Raw genomic sequence first — 15,350 nt, forward strand, 5'->3', positions numbered from 1 at the left:
TACCGGGCGCGAAAAGGCAGATTTATGGTTGGTTAATACTTTATTTTCATTTTGACCAATGGACCGTGAGTATTCAGGATTTAGTATTTTGATTGGGTAAGAGTCGTACCTGACGTCATTCACAGAAAGCCACCAATCACCCGAGACCTCCATGAAACCTAATTTACATAAACCACTATAAATAAAGAAGAGATACTTGCCATCTGTGTCTCGTTTTTTCTGTTTTCCTTTCATTATGCCTGATCCTGCAAAGTCCGCTCCAGCCCCCAAGAAGGGCTCCAAGAAGGCGGTGACTAAGGCACAGAAGAAGGACGGCAAGAAGCGCAAGCGCAGCCGCAAGGAGAGCTACTCCGTCTATGTGTACAAGGTACTGAAGCAGGTGCACCCCGACACCGGCATCTCCTCCAAGGCCATGGGCATCATGAACTCGTTCGTCAACGACATCTTCGAGCGCATCGCCGGCGAGGCGTCGCGCCTGGCGCATTACAACAAGCGCTCGACCATCACCTCCAGGGAGATCCAGACGGCCGTGCGCCTGCTGCTGCCCGGGGAGCTGGCCAAGCACGCTGTGTCCGAAGGCACCAAAGCTGTCACCAAGTATACCAGCTCTAAGTGAGGTCACCCGCAGCTTCCCACACCCCCAAAGGCTCTTTTCAGAGCCACTCACTACTATCCGGGGAAGAGCTGGTGCACTTTGCCTCTCACCTCTAGGAGGGCAGGAAGGGGGATGAACAAGTCACGCCTAAGAAAGTTTTGTTACAGCACAATGCCACACACAGATGCAGAAACAAATGCTAAGGAGTGTAATCCTAGCACTTAGGGAGGCCGAGGCGAGAGGACTGCCTGAGACCAGGAGTTCTGGAGGATCCCCCAGGGCACTCAGACCGCAGGTGGTTACGCCGCCACGCCAAGCTAGGCGCTGGATGGCTGCCTTGGTGTTCTGAATGTCTGGCAGCACCATACGGTGACGCTTAGCTCAGCACTCCCTTTACCTAGCCTCTTCCCTCCGAAACCACACACAGCGTTAAAAGTACAAAACACCTAAGATTACATTCAAAAAAGGCACTAGGAGACCAGAAGCCTTGCCATTTAAATCACTCGGACCAAATTGGAAACTTGAGGAACGGGTGGGCAAGTCTCACAGTTATCGCTCCGCCTCCTTCCTCTGTTCCAAACTAAGATGGAGGAAGAGATGCGGTCCGGAGGCTGCTCTCCAGGCGCCAAGACCATTTGGATAAAGGTGAGGCCGGTTGCACAGTGAATCCCTCGGAGGAGAAGCGAGGCTGCTGGAGGCTTAGCAATATGGATACTGGGGCAAGAAACAGATTGATCAGTGAAGATGGGTCTCCACTTGCTACTTGCCAAACTGCAGATGTAGGAACATTGCGCAATGTAACTCACAGCCCAAATTGAATTAGGATTGGAATTGAAATTAAGCTGGCTACTGGCCCCAGCTCCACCACTTGCAGTGTGACCATAGATAAATGTAAGTACTCTGCGTGTTTGCTCATCTGTGGAATGAGTGCACTGTTGGCTAACATGTCGTGTACAATTTGGCATGTTACATTCTCAATGTGTTAACTTGTTAGAATAGCCCCATAAAGTAGGTACTGTTATCATCTGTTTCTCAGAGAAAACAGCCGAAAAATAATTTACCCAAGGTCACACAGCACAAAATAGGGTGAAAGAAACAAGTAGCCAAACATAGTTCATGCTTTTAGCAGTACGATCCACTGCTTGTCTCAGGTGGTAATCTTCTCCAAGAAAACAGGAAGAGAAAGTTCAAACGAACCACTAAACCAAGGCTTTGCTTTTATCAGACACTTTCCTAATAGGAATTCATTTATTCAATTTTTGGAATACTTACCATGTCCTTTTTTGTTTGTTTTTTGAGTTGGAGTCTCCCGGCCACTGCGGCCTCGATCCTTCCGCCTCAGCCTTCCAAGTAGCTGGAACTACAGGCCCGCGCTACCAAGCCCAGCTAATTTTTGATTTTATTGTAGAGACGAGGTTTCACCGAATTACCCGGGCGGGTCTCGAACCCACGGGCTCAGGCAATCCACTCGCCTCCGCCTCCCAAAGTGCTGGGATTACAGGTTGAGCCACCGAGCCCGGCCTACCATGTTCTTAACACTATGCTGTATCCTCCCATCTAAACCAGTTCTTGGCTCTATGTCTTCCGGCAAGTTATTTAGCCTCTGGGTCTCCATATTTTTCCTCTAAAATGGGAATAACTTGAAGATTGTGACAGCAAATTTAAAGAGTTTAGCAGCTATTAATTACTAATTTTTTTACCTTTTTTGTCTATTTTTGGATTATTATCAGAATCACATGAGAAAGTATGTGAAGATGAGTATTACAATAATAAAACTTTTTGTTTATTTTTATTTTTTACAGAAAACTAATCAATCAACAGGGGTCTGTCCAATTTCTGTTTGTCTTCTGCCATCTTGCTGCATTATGGTAGCAACAAAACTTTGGTAATGCTTTTTAAACACCTTTCGGATTCTAAATTAAACCTCTGAATAGATAATAGTTCAAAGTGACCAGTAAAAGTTGACACCTTGTCTTCTCCTATTCTTTAATGACTTTACTGGCAAACAAGATGCCAAAGCAGATTTTTGAATGTTTTTCTCATCACTAAAACACAACTGTATGTCCTAAACCATTTACCACCTGTTATGATCCGAGTAACCCTAGGCTACTCTCCCATGATACCCAAAAACCAAAGGGGTAGGGAACTTATAGAGAGAAGTTTATTTCTGAATGTTGAATCCAGGGTGCAGAACCGGATTCAAGATCTTTCTAAAATGGTTCTGCCCACCCTTTAGGCCTCACAGTCCACTTTTATAGTCCAGAGTTGTTGGTACCTATATATTAGCCACGTGACCAGCAGAGCATTGTATAGAACTTAAGTTACAACTGCATTTTACATTTAGTGAAATTTAGAGTAAAGGAAGTTTACAAGGCCTAAGACATCATGCGTTGCAAAAGTTATGCAAATCACAAAGACTTATGATTACCTTGATACTATATTGTTCAAATCTGTGACTATTAAGAAAGGGAATAGTCCACATGGTGGCCGACTCCATGTCTGACACCCTGGAGAAACACATGGCCTGCACCTGGCACCGTCAGGAATGGCAGAGGCTGGGCATACTTGTCTACCCCAGGGTTGTTCTGAAGAGACTGACTCCCACAAATGCCACTTTCTTGCTGTGTGTCCCCCACATGGAATGATACTGTGAATCTCTGGAAGAATTAATGACAATAAAAATCTATGCTAAACTAAAAAAAAAAAAAGGAAAGAAAGGGAGTAGATAGGGATTTACATCTTTGGGCGAAGTCTGCAGGGAAGTCAAGGATCCCCCGAAGCTACTTACTGGGAGTGCATAGAAGACAAGGGGACTCTCAGGAATGTGCTCAGGAATGTGCAGGAGCACTTGAACCCTTGCCATGATGCCCTGCTCTAAGGGCTGTGGCAATATGAACAGACATTAATGGGTCTCTGTATCACCACCCAGTCAACTTTTTTTTTAAGAACCTACTATTCACTATAGGCCAGTCAGCCAGCGTATGCTGTGATAGGAACAGAAATTCCTAAGTGCTCCTAAACCTTAATTCTTAATCATTGCTGGTGGCCCTACAAATTGGTAGTACTTTAATGAAGGGAAATTTGGTAGTAATTGTCAAAATTAAAAATGCATATATCAGGCCAGGTGGCTCACACCTGTAATTCCAGCATTTTGGAGGACTGAGGTGGGAGGATTGCTTGAGTCCAGGAGTTCGAGACCAGCCCGGACAGCATAAAAAGATCCTGTCTCTGTAAAATGCTCTGCTGGTCACGTGGCTAATGTATAATTAACAGGCATGGTAGTGCACCCCAACTCAAAAAAAATAATAATAATAATAATAATGCATTTATGTTTACACCCAGAAATTCCACCTTTAGGAATTTACTGGATTTCAAAATATGCAAAATAACATACATACAGACTTTTTTTTTTTTTTGAGTTGGAGTCTCACTCTGTCTTCCAGACTGGAGTGCAGTGGCTGCTCCCGGCCACCGCAACCTCGACCTGCTGGGCTCGGTCAATACTTCCGCCTCAGCCTTCCAAGTAGCTGGAACTACAGGCGCATGCTACCACGCCCGGCTAATTTTTGATTTATTGTAGAGATGAGGGCTTGCCAAGTTGCCCAGGTGGGTTTCGAACTTGCAGGCTCAAGCAATCCACTCACTTCAGTCTCCCAAAGCGCGGGATTACAGGTTGAGCCACCGAGCCCAGTTTATATACAGACTTTTTAACAGCACAGTTTGTAGTACAAGACTAGAAGTAATCTGAATGGTCAGCAATAATTTTCATCATTTTATCTGGTGGTAAAAACACATAAGAAGACTCTTTTTTCTTCTTCTTCTTTTTTCTTTTTTTTTTTTTTTTTGAGTTGAAGTCTCACTCTGTCACCCAGACTGGAGTGCAGTGGCCACTCCCGGCCACCACAGCCTCGACCTGCTGGGCTCCGGCGATCCTTCCGCCTCAGCCTTCCGAGTAGCCGGAATTACAGGCATGCGCTACCATGCCCGGCTGGTTTTTTTATTTATTGTAGAGATGAGGTCTCACTGCCCAGGCGGGTCTCGAACCCACGGGCTCAGTCAATCCACTCACCTCAGCCTCCCAAAGGCGTGGGATTACAGGCTGAGCCACCGAGCCCGGCAAGAAGACTTTTTTTATAATTTTGTATTGCTTACCATATGCCAGATGATATCCTAAAAAAATTCTCTGCATACATTAAATAATTCAATTTTCATAACAGCATATGAGATTAATTACTGTTATCGCTACTGTATCTACTATACCTGTTTACAGATCATAAAATGGGAGTTCAGAGAGGTTGAGTATATTATCTGAAGTTGCACAGTGTGACAGTTGGCAAAATAAAAAATGAAGTTACTAATGTTACGAAAACTCATAAATAAAGTTGGAGAAGGTCACGCTTGCATGCCTAATAATAATAACTATCACAAAAGACTGCAAAAACTGTAACTTTACACAAAGGCCATCACAACCTTACACAAAAAGTACTTCTACAAGGACATCTGCCCAACAACTGCCTGTCCAACCTTGGAGTGGCATCACACTTGTTATTGATCTTTGTAGCCAAAGAGATTTCAAAACAATTGTATTATTCTCATGTTTTCCTTTCAAAGCCTTTGTCTTTCTTTATTTCCCTGAATATGCACATAGTTTACTATTGCATATGTATTCCTATTGCAATGCTGCATTCCATATAAATTTATTTATTTTATTTTATTTTTTTATTTTTTGAGTTGGAGTCTCACCCCGTTGCCCAGGCTGGAGTGCAGGTCACCACAGCCTTGACCTGCTGTGCTCAGGTGATTCTTCCACCTCAGCCTGCCAAGTAGCTGGAACAATAGGCATGCGCCTCCACGCCTAGCTAATTTTTTTTTATTTATTACAGAGACAAGTTCTCACCAAGTTGCCCAGGCTTGTTTTGAACCCCTGGGCTCAGGCAAGCCTCTGGCCTTGGCCTCTGAAAGCGCTGGGATTACAGGTGTGAGCCACCACGCCCTGCTTGAATGGCTTTAAAATAACTGTTTTATCAAAGGTATGTGCACAGCATGGTTTCAGTCATACTTTTCCCCAAAGCAAATGGCCCTTGGCAATACTATGGAATGTATTAACTCAAGATAAATAATCTTTATCTTTAAAGATCATGTTACCACCATGATGTTTTATAAACATGAATCCGTGAGTGTCAGTTTTGGATACTGGTGCTACTATTGTCTGAATGCTTACCTCCCCCCAGATTCACATATTGAAACTGAATCCTCCATGTGGTGGTATTAAGAGGTGGAGCATCTGGGAGTTGAACAGGTCATGAGAGCAGAGTTCTCGTGAATAAGATTAGTGCCCTTATAAAAGAGGGAGTTTGTTTACCCTTTCTACCATAAAAGGTTGCAGCGAAAAGATGCCATCTATAAAACAGAGAGTAAGTCTTTCACCAGACACTGAATATGCTGTCTCCTTGATCGTGGACTACCTAGCCTCTAGAATGATAGGAAATAAAAATCTGTTGTTTATAAGCCACTAGTTTAGTGTATTTTGCTATAGCACCTGAACAAAGTAAGCTGAGGGAACTTCATATTGACAGGAGAGAGAGAATCTAACGCATCAGATCATATCCTTTGACTATTTTTATGAAGAATTGTAATTCTGTAGCTTCAAGGGAGAGAAAACTTATCTTTACATTTTTAGTAAATCGTCCTGTTAATTATAGACTTTCATTTTTAAGGCTACTTTCTGAAATGTTATTAGTAGATATTGTAAGAAAGAATAGGCCCAGATGCATATTTTACATGCAGAAATAGAAAAAAAGCCTGAAGAGGACTTTATTTCATAACAAGAGAATAAGGGGACATGCAATGTTCTTCAACAGGGCCTTACCTTCTACCCTTCACGGCATCCTCCTCTCAGATGAACACTTTAGCTTACTGCAAGAATAAGGGTATTAATTTGTTTTTGTTATTTTCGTGTATTTAATGTAGGTACATTTCTCAACTTGTTTCATCCAAGTTTTTTTTCTACATTGACTTATTTCATTATAATTTTGTGTTCCCCTCTTCAGTCAGTCTCAGAACATATTTACGAGATGAGCTCTAGCTGTATAATCATACCATTTAAGACTGGAAAACCTTAAGCAATGTCTTAGTATACTTGTGCTTCTATAACAGAATATCTGAGACTGGGCAATTTATACAGAACAGGAATTTATTTTCTTACAGTTCTGGAGGCTGGGAGTACAAGATCGAGGCTCCAGCAGGCTCTATGTCTGGTGAAGTCCAGGTCTCTGCTCCCAACTTGGCACCATGAATGCTGCATCCTTGAGGGAAAGGTGAGGGGTGGAGATGCTGTGTCTTCACATGGCAGAAGGCAGAAGGGCAAAAGGGATGAACTATCTTCCTCTGTCAAGTTTTTTTTTTATAACAGCATTAATTCATTCAGGAAGGCAGAGCCCTCATGACCTAAATACCTCCAAGAATGCCCCACTTCCCAATACTGTTGCATTGGGGTTTAAGTTTTCAACACATGAATTTTAGAAGACACATGCAGACCATACCAAGCAAGGTCCTGCAAACCTAACATTCTTCCCTAACCTGTCTTCCTTTGCAATGTTTCCATAAACCGGATATAGTGATGGAATGCTTCAAGCAGGGACTTTCTTAGGATGCTTGCATCTGAGAAATACACTCACGATAACAAAACTTACAAGAAAACTAGAATTCACTGTATTGTAGTGGAGGATGTATCTGGCCTTAGAACGGATCACAAGTTATTGATCAGAAATTGCTTTAGTGGGCAAAGAATCAAAGTAAATGAAGTAACCTGATTTATAATAGTATTATGATTTGTCTCTTTTTACTCTTGGTATAAACCTATCTTAAAAGCTACACTTGTAATCTAACATGAACTAATTTATTTCCCTGAATGGTTTGGGGCTGTAGATTATTGGCAGTCATCACATTGTGACTAGATTATTTCTTAATATCTGAGAAACATAAGAGGGTAGAAAAAGAAAGAATCCCATGTATTTTATTTCTGCTTATGTTATGGCCAGGTTCCATTTCTATACTCTTTCTTCAAATTCTGGGAAAGAGCCCCATTTGAGGTTTATTACACTGAATTCCCAGATGACAGCTCCAAAAGACTTTCAAAGATGTTTGGAAATAATTAGCATCATGCTTTAAGAGAAAAAGAATAATTTCAAAATATTACAAATTTAATTTATAAGTCAGGAAAATCATTGTAGATACAATTTTACCTCTATATGACCCAATCAGCTAGCTTAAAGGAAGTTAATTTATTTAATCATAAATTTTTTATTGAGCACTTATTATATGCACTCTCCTGGCATTGAGAATACACAGTCTGTATTCTCAGTGCAAACAGCCTTCTAAAGTTCCTGTTCTTGTGGTACTTTGAGGTGGGAAATAGCCCAGACAATAAAAAATAAGTTATTAAATTCCATAAGATAGCATCATTTTGACTATAAAATGATAGAAATACAGCAGGAAAGGGGATAGAGAGTTTGGGATTGCAGTTTTAAGGTATGCAAAAAAGGTGTTATTAAGGCTGCCTTTGTCATGAAGTGATGAGAAAGTGTTGCCATCTGAGGGAAGGTATTCCAGGCAGAAAGAACAATTAATATGAAATACCAGAAGCAGGTATCTGCTTAGCATGTTCTCGGAACAGCAACAGAGACCACTGGGATGAGTGAGAGGTATTGAGCTTCACTTGTCTGCCTCTTTTTCTCTTAGTCCAATTTAATTTCTTCATAGAGCTTCAAAAGCCTGCAGGTTTTCTAAATAGCTGTTGAAAAAAATATATCACAATATAAAAAAGATAATAACCTTGCCTCTACTGGGACCTAGATCCAAGAAGGAAAATTATATTCTTGTAGAACTGTCTCCTAAAGAGGTGAATTCTAACAAAAGCGTCTTGTTCTCAGCTGTACCTCTGACTCCAGGACCAATGCCTAGAATACACATCAAGTGAATAACATCTCAACAAATATCTTATTATTGCATAACATGGTAACAGTATGTAACACTTTGAGGGTACCTTTGGGAGAATTTCTTATCCTATTCGTCTACTTAATTTTTTTTTCACATTTTAACCTACTCTTCCAGACATCAGGGTCAACAATTTCATAAACAAATATAATTTTTTGAAGATATGTAACAACTTCATAAGACCCATAAAAAGGCATGAACACTGATATTCGCTAAAGCATTATTATGGTGGCAAAAAATTGTGGACAGTCTCATAAGGCAACTCTGAGAGAGTTGGGCAACACTGAGAAATAAGTAAAATTCCTGTTTCTGGAATTGTTCTGGTTATTATTTCCACAAAACAAGCCAGTCCAAAACTCGGTGGCATAGAGCAAACATGTTATTCATATTCACAGATTCTGTGGTCAGGAAATAGGACAGAGTACAGCAGAGATTGCTGTCTCTGCTCCAAGATGTCCAGAGGCTCAGATGAAAACTCAGGAGCTTGGGGTGATTCCCGGGATAACCTCTGAGGGTTAGAATCATTTGAAAGCCTCTTCTCTCACATAACCAGCAACTTATGCTGTCTGTGGCCTGGACTATCAACCAGAGCACCTACATGTGGTCTGAGCTTCCTAACATTATGATCTCATAGTAGATCAGACTTGTCATATGGTAGCTCAGGATACCAAAGGTGAATCTCCCAAGACATCCAACCCAGAAGCTGTGACTTCCCATTTCAGAAGAGAAGTCAAAATACGAACAGGATCCTCTCCAGCATTGTCAATCCTATGTGGGAGGTTGGTTCAGTGGGAGAGTATAAACAAAGGTGGGAACAGTGATTTCCCCGTTAGAAAGGGCCCCAGAAAAACCAGATGAAACATGACAAAAATTGTACGTCTTAAGGTTAGTCCTCTGTGCAGCATCGTCCTGAGCATTGCAGGAATTCCAGGATCTCTGATTCTAATCTGTAAAATTCAGTTGTGCCCATTCTTTTTAACAAGCAAAATACACATACATTTCTAAAATACTCCTGTAGAGGGCAGTACAATTTCGTTGAAGACTGTTTTAAAATTTTGCAATTGGGAGCCAGAGCCTAAGGAATGAATATTTGCCACGAGAGAAACATGCCAGAAGGCTTGGTGTGTGGCCCCATGGTGTAATGGTTAGCACTCTGGACTTTGAATCCAGCGATCCGAGTTCAAATCTCGGTGGGACCTTCTTGGGATTTTTTTCCCCACATCTACCAGCTATTTTGTCCAGCCTACTATATGTCCTAATGTAGCCAATAGTATCTATCAGTCTTAGGGAGTGTAAAGCCACCTGCCAAAGCAGTTTCATATGCAGAAACCAACACTGCAAGGAACATTCTCCTATCCCATAACCTGCACCCAGATGCGAATGAGGAAGGGGTGAGTCTCTCAGGTGTTCTCCCCTGTCTTGATTCCTAGAAAGGAATATTTGTGTGCACAGAAAAGAAATGCCTCTTTTTAAGAGTAGCCACATTACTGTATGACAAAAATGTCTAAAGTAAGCAATCAGCGTCTGATTTGGGAACAATAAACTTGCAGCGGTACTGTTCTCCCTCTAGGCTTTTTTACTCTTTTCCATGGAATATTCTCAATGAGGATGACATCCAAACCCACACAGGAGGAGCACAATGGATTAGCAGTCCATGATCAGGCCACCTCTTCCTATCATAGCTGCAAATTGCTTAAGTTGTTTGTTTCTTAGACTTGTTTTTGGAAAAACCTCCACACTTCAATTAAGTTGATATATGGAATAATGCTCTTCAAACTGATAGTAGCAACCCATAAGTGGAACAAGTCTTGCTTAGAGATTCTTACACAAATCCTTTCCCCTTTGCCTGAGTCAGGGTTTTTTTGTTTGTTTTGTTTTTTTCCTAATTTTAATGATTTCTGTCTTAACCTGCACACATCTCCAAGTTTGGATTGTCATCATTCCTGCTGGACACATAGCGCAAAATTAGCTTCTAGTCACCAGCCACAGTAAAATTGTTTCTATTCATTCTTTTTAAAAATCTCTTCTCATTTTCTACCTAAAAAACATTTTTGCCCTCTCCTCTACCCTCATGTTATGAAGGCTCATTCCTCATTAACTTAGATCTTCCAGACCTTCTTCCTGAGGGCTTCACTAGACTCTCTTTACCTGGGCTGAGGTGGTCTCTTTGTGTCTCCTCAGTACTCTAAATCCCTTCCTACACTACCTCATATTTTAAATGCATGTTTAATAAGCTCTCCCTCCTACTTTAGACAGCAAGGAACCAATACAGTATTGTGCTTTTTTTCACCTTTCAGTTCTCTGTCCCACCGTGTCTGGTTCATGTGAGTTCAAAAATACTTGGGAAGTGCATAAACTTTCATCTAATCTGCTTTGATCATCCCAGAACACAGGATCGCTCTTAAACATTTAGTTCCAAATCTTTCTGCTCTACTTCTGACCAGATCTCTTTTTACTCTTTTCTTTCACTGATCCCAAGTCTACACCTACTGAAGACTTAAGCAGAGACCTCCCTGATGGTGAATTTCAACTGTCTCGATGAGGCCACTCAGTTAGTAGCTAAAGGGGCCGGGGGAGGTGTGTGATTGGATCAATACATTTTTCACATTTTGGATGAGAATTCACCACAGGAGAAAAGCTCCTTTCACTACATTCTTAGCCAGTGGTCCTGGACGTCTATATGTGCCTTGTTTGGGTTACCTATTGGTTCTAGGGAGCCCGGGGCCTGTCATGGGCCTAGCCTCTGGAAGGCACAAACTACACATAGATTTTTTTTTTTTTGTCGCTGCACAGTAAGCAAGGATATAGAATGAGGATGTTCCTATGTCGTTTCTGAGGATACAGGAAGGAGACAATGGCCTCTGAACCCCACATTTATTCTTTCCTTGGTCAATAGAGTTTCACTTGCTACTTATCACAGTTGGCCTGAGGGTAAGAGTTTAGCAGGGCTGAAAGTGGAAGCCCTGGGAAAGCATAGATTTACTCTCTCTGCTGCTTCAGGCACCATTCTGCATGTAGTATACTTTTGTTAATCTACTAGGAACCCTGCAAGGTCAAGACTACTGGAACTATTTTCTTCTTTGGTGTTGGAAAATGTGACTTAACTAGTGTAATTCTGTCTGACTGGTTATGTTGAGGGACAAGAAATCTGGGGGCTCCCATGAAGCTTTGAAATCATACCCTTTTGTATGGACATTTTCCTTATCTCTCCCAGGGTTTGAAAGTTTGGAATCTCCCTTGGAGGATGTTTACCTCTCTCCTGAGAGTTTCCTACCCACTCTGTGCAAATAAAGAACTGTCCTTGACCATCCTCCAACTTTTTTAGTCTTAAGGAACACTCCAACCCAGCTTTCCAGAAAAGGCAGAATTCATTTTTTCTAAAGAACATTGAACAGTAAGAAAAGACTATGTTTAAGGACTTTATTTAGTAATAGCCAACTGCAAAAATTCCGTTGCAGAGAATCCAGCAAGAAGTCTGCTACAAGAAACCTGTATTTGCAGAGAGAGTTACTGGCTGGACTGTGGTTTTGTCTGTTGGTTTGGTATTGGGGTTGGAGGAACTGCTTCTTATCATCCACACGAGGGCGCGCGCGGTCCTCGAAGCCCACCTCCAGCTTTTCTTCGTTTAAAATCTGGATTCCTAGAAGGCAGTCCCAACCTGCAAGCCACATTCGATTCCCACTACACTCAGTCGCTGGACAGGTGTAGAATTCAGGTAAACTACTGGAAGCAGAGCTGGACTCCCCTCTACCACAAGGAAATTGCTGAAGCGCTCGCTTCTAAATTTGTGCGGAGTATCATGGCGCACCCAGTCAGCTAAAAGCCAGCAGGAAGGGTTTATGAAAATGCAAAGGGTAGCACGCAGATCGAACGTCCACAGAGACCCACCATAGGAAACAATTGGGAAGGGCGGGGAGGGTGTTCATCAGTATTGGCTCCTGTGTGTGTGCGAGAAGGGGATACGCGAGGCGGGGGCGGGGAATCTTGCGTGGGTTTGGCAGTGACCCCTGTGCACATTTCTTGGTGAACCGGCAGTAGGACAACTGCCGGGCTGCGCGCTGTCCCAGGAAACTCCTGGAGAAACTTCCTGCCCCTCCGCCGCCTTCGTCCCAGGAGTTCAGCCCTCAGGTCTGCTGGGATCTTCCTCAAGCCTCGTGGTCCAGGTCCTCTTGTTCCAGTTTTCCGCAAACATTAACGTCTTCTCCGTGACTTTGCTGAAGTCTTTCCATCCGCGTCCTCAGTAACGCCGACTACCACGCTAGTAAACGGTTTTTATGAAAGCGATCAGATCTGATAACGAAGCAGAGTGAAAGATCTCAGGTCTCGCAGTTTTCTCGCTTGTAAAATAGTGACAAGGGTTTCCCTCTCGCAGGATTGTCGTGGGTCTTCGATGAGGTAACAATACAAAACGTTTGTCACAAAGCCTGACACACAGGAAGGGCTCAGTTTTGTTCAGTGACTTTCAGTGAAGAAATAGAAGTCCGGGGGCACCGCGTTTCTGAACCACTTGGAAGGAAAGGTCTGGGGTGCGGGGCGGGAGGAGGGGTATCATAGAAGGGGAGCGGTAGGAGGGAAGGGGGTGCTAACATTAGGAAGTGAATGTTTTGCTAAATTAAGACTCTCGTGTAAATAGTATTAGGTGCAGGTATGGCAGATAAGCGTCCCTGACTCATTCCTAAAGAGGAAACGCAAATGTGCATTTATTTACCTGTCAGAAAACCAAATCAGGGGACTTGGGGAAGAAGAACTAGGTCATCAAATAGTTCTGAGAATGTTGCCAAGTAAGTGGTCTCGTGGTGGTAGTAGTCACCGCTCTGAACTCTAGGTCTAGCGATCTGAGTTCGAGTCTCAGTGGGACCCGCGATGCGGTCTTTAGATTCCGTGACCTCTCCAAACTAGAGGTTGTTTCCCTATTTCTACTGACCTTCCTCATTTTATCCTGCAGTTTTTTATTCACACACACAAGAGCTAAATGAGAAGTCCTATTCCTTCCATTAAAGGATACATTTTCAACATAATTTTATTTTTCATTTCCTGTGTAAGGACTTATCAAAATTACATACTTATATTTAACTGATTGCATACTAATATTAAATTTTTAAACAACTCAAACCAGAAGAAAAACACAAAGAAAATTTCTGATAACTAAATCTCTCTCTCTCTCTCTCTCTCTCTCTCTCTCTCTCTCTCTCTTTCTCTCTCTCCATATATATAATGTATCATATATGTGTTTGTTTTAGAATGGTAGGATAAAGTAATGAGACACAGCCTTTAAGCATAGGTATGTAATATAATGGGATAAAATTCTGTGGCAGATTATGGACAGAAACACCTTTAAAAGAAAAAAAAAAAGGCTGGGCTCTGTGGCTCAGCCTGTAATCCCGCGCTTTGGGAAGCCGAGGTGAGTGAATTGCCTGAGTCCGCGGGTTCGAGACCCGCCTGGGCAACTTGGAGAGACCTCATCTCTACAGTAAAAATAAAAATAAAAAAATTAGCCGGGCGTGGTAGCGCGCCTCTGTAGTTCCAGCTATTTGGAAGGCTGAGGGGGAAGGATCGCCGGAGTCCAGCAGGTCAAGGCTGCGGTGGCCAGGAGTGGCCACTGCACTCCAGTCTGGGCAACAGAGTGAGACTCCAACTCAAAAAAAGAAAGAAAGAAAAAGGATTCATGTATGTTTTTTAATGATTAAGTAAAAAAAAAATTATGTCAAGTATTTTTAAGGGATCCTAGTGCATGCTGAAGTGTTAGTTTGTAAGTTCCAATGGACAAAATTCACTGAGCTGTTGGACTCTTCTAATGCTCAAATTTTACCAGATGCTGGCGATTACATTATTTGGAATGATTTAAATTTATGAAGAAACACTTTAGAAGACCACTGGAAAATAATGTGTGAAAGCACAAAAATATTGTTGTAATTCATAAAGATTCTGATAGACTAAAATAGCTGGAAGATACAATTCTTGATTAAAACAAAAACGTGATAGAACAAAGAAACTTTCATCATCTTATGCTCAAACTCTTTCGTTTCTCTTTTCCAAGTGATTTTTTCTTCTATAAATTTCCCATCTGTGTACTTTTGATTTGTTTGTATTTTATTATGATTTTGTAGGCATTCGTTGAAACATTTTTTAATTAAGCCTTTTTTGCGCAAATATGTCTTGCATAATAGTTTTGTTTTTGTTTGTTTGTTTTTTGGGACAGGGTCTCACTCTGTTACTCAGACTGAAATGTAGTGACAAGATCATGGCTCACTACAATCTCAAACTCTTGGGCTCAAAGGATCCTCCTGCTTCAGCCTCCCAAATAGCTGAAACTATAAGCATGCACCACCACACCAAGTTAACCTTTTTATTTTTTGTTTTTGTAGAAATGAGGTCTTGCTATGTCACCCAGACTGGTCTCAAACTCCTGCCATCAAACAATCCTCCTTCCTTAGCCTTCCAAAGTGCTGGGACTACAGGCATAAGCCACCACACCCAGCTTATGTGATAGTTCCCAAGTTCATTTTTTCTGCATTATCTTATTAATTTCAATTGCATATTTTGTATCTGAGCCATTAATCTATCAGGAACCTGATTTCTTACATATTTGAGAGGTCTATCTTTGTTTTCTTCCATCACAATTGTGCCATCACAATTTATTTTAAAAACACCTTTGCCTACTGAAATGAAATATTAACTTTGTGGAATGTTCATTCCCCTGTCTTCCTTTTTTTTTTTTTGAGTTGGAGTCTCACTCTGTCACCCAGACTGGAGTGCAGTG

The 15,350-nt window shown here is 41.8% G+C and overlaps 1 protein-coding gene and 1 non-coding gene across 2 annotated transcripts; both read left to right on the plus strand.

The window, feature by feature from the left end:
• The first annotated feature begins 233 nt into the window (after nucleotides 1–233).
• Nucleotides 234–616, plus strand: LOC103274810 (histone H2B type 1-H). The gene has a single exon (XM_008072238.1). The coding sequence runs from the start codon at nucleotides 236–238 to the stop codon at nucleotides 614–616; it is 381 nt and encodes a 126-aa protein (XP_008070429.1). The 5' UTR covers nucleotides 234–235.
• A 9,101-nt stretch (nucleotides 617–9,717) lies between these two features.
• On the plus strand, nucleotides 9,718–9,789 carry TRNAQ-UUG. Its single transcript has one exon. It is a non-coding gene; the product is annotated as a tRNA-Gln (tRNA).
• The last annotated feature ends 5,561 nt before the right edge of the window (nucleotides 9,790–15,350 follow it).

This window comes from Carlito syrichta, unplaced genomic scaffold (genome assembly GCF_000164805.1).
Source record: "Carlito syrichta isolate Samal-C Ts95f unplaced genomic scaffold, Tarsius_syrichta-2.0.1 Scaffold314889, whole genome shotgun sequence".
Classification (NCBI taxonomy): domain Eukaryota; kingdom Metazoa; phylum Chordata; class Mammalia; order Primates; family Tarsiidae; genus Carlito; species Carlito syrichta.

Bases quoted from the DNA above. Each gene is read 5' to 3' on its own strand.
- LOC103274810 (XM_008072238.1), top strand. From the start codon at position 236: ATGCCTGATCCTGCAAAGTCCGCTCCAGCCCCCAAGAAGGGCTCCAAG.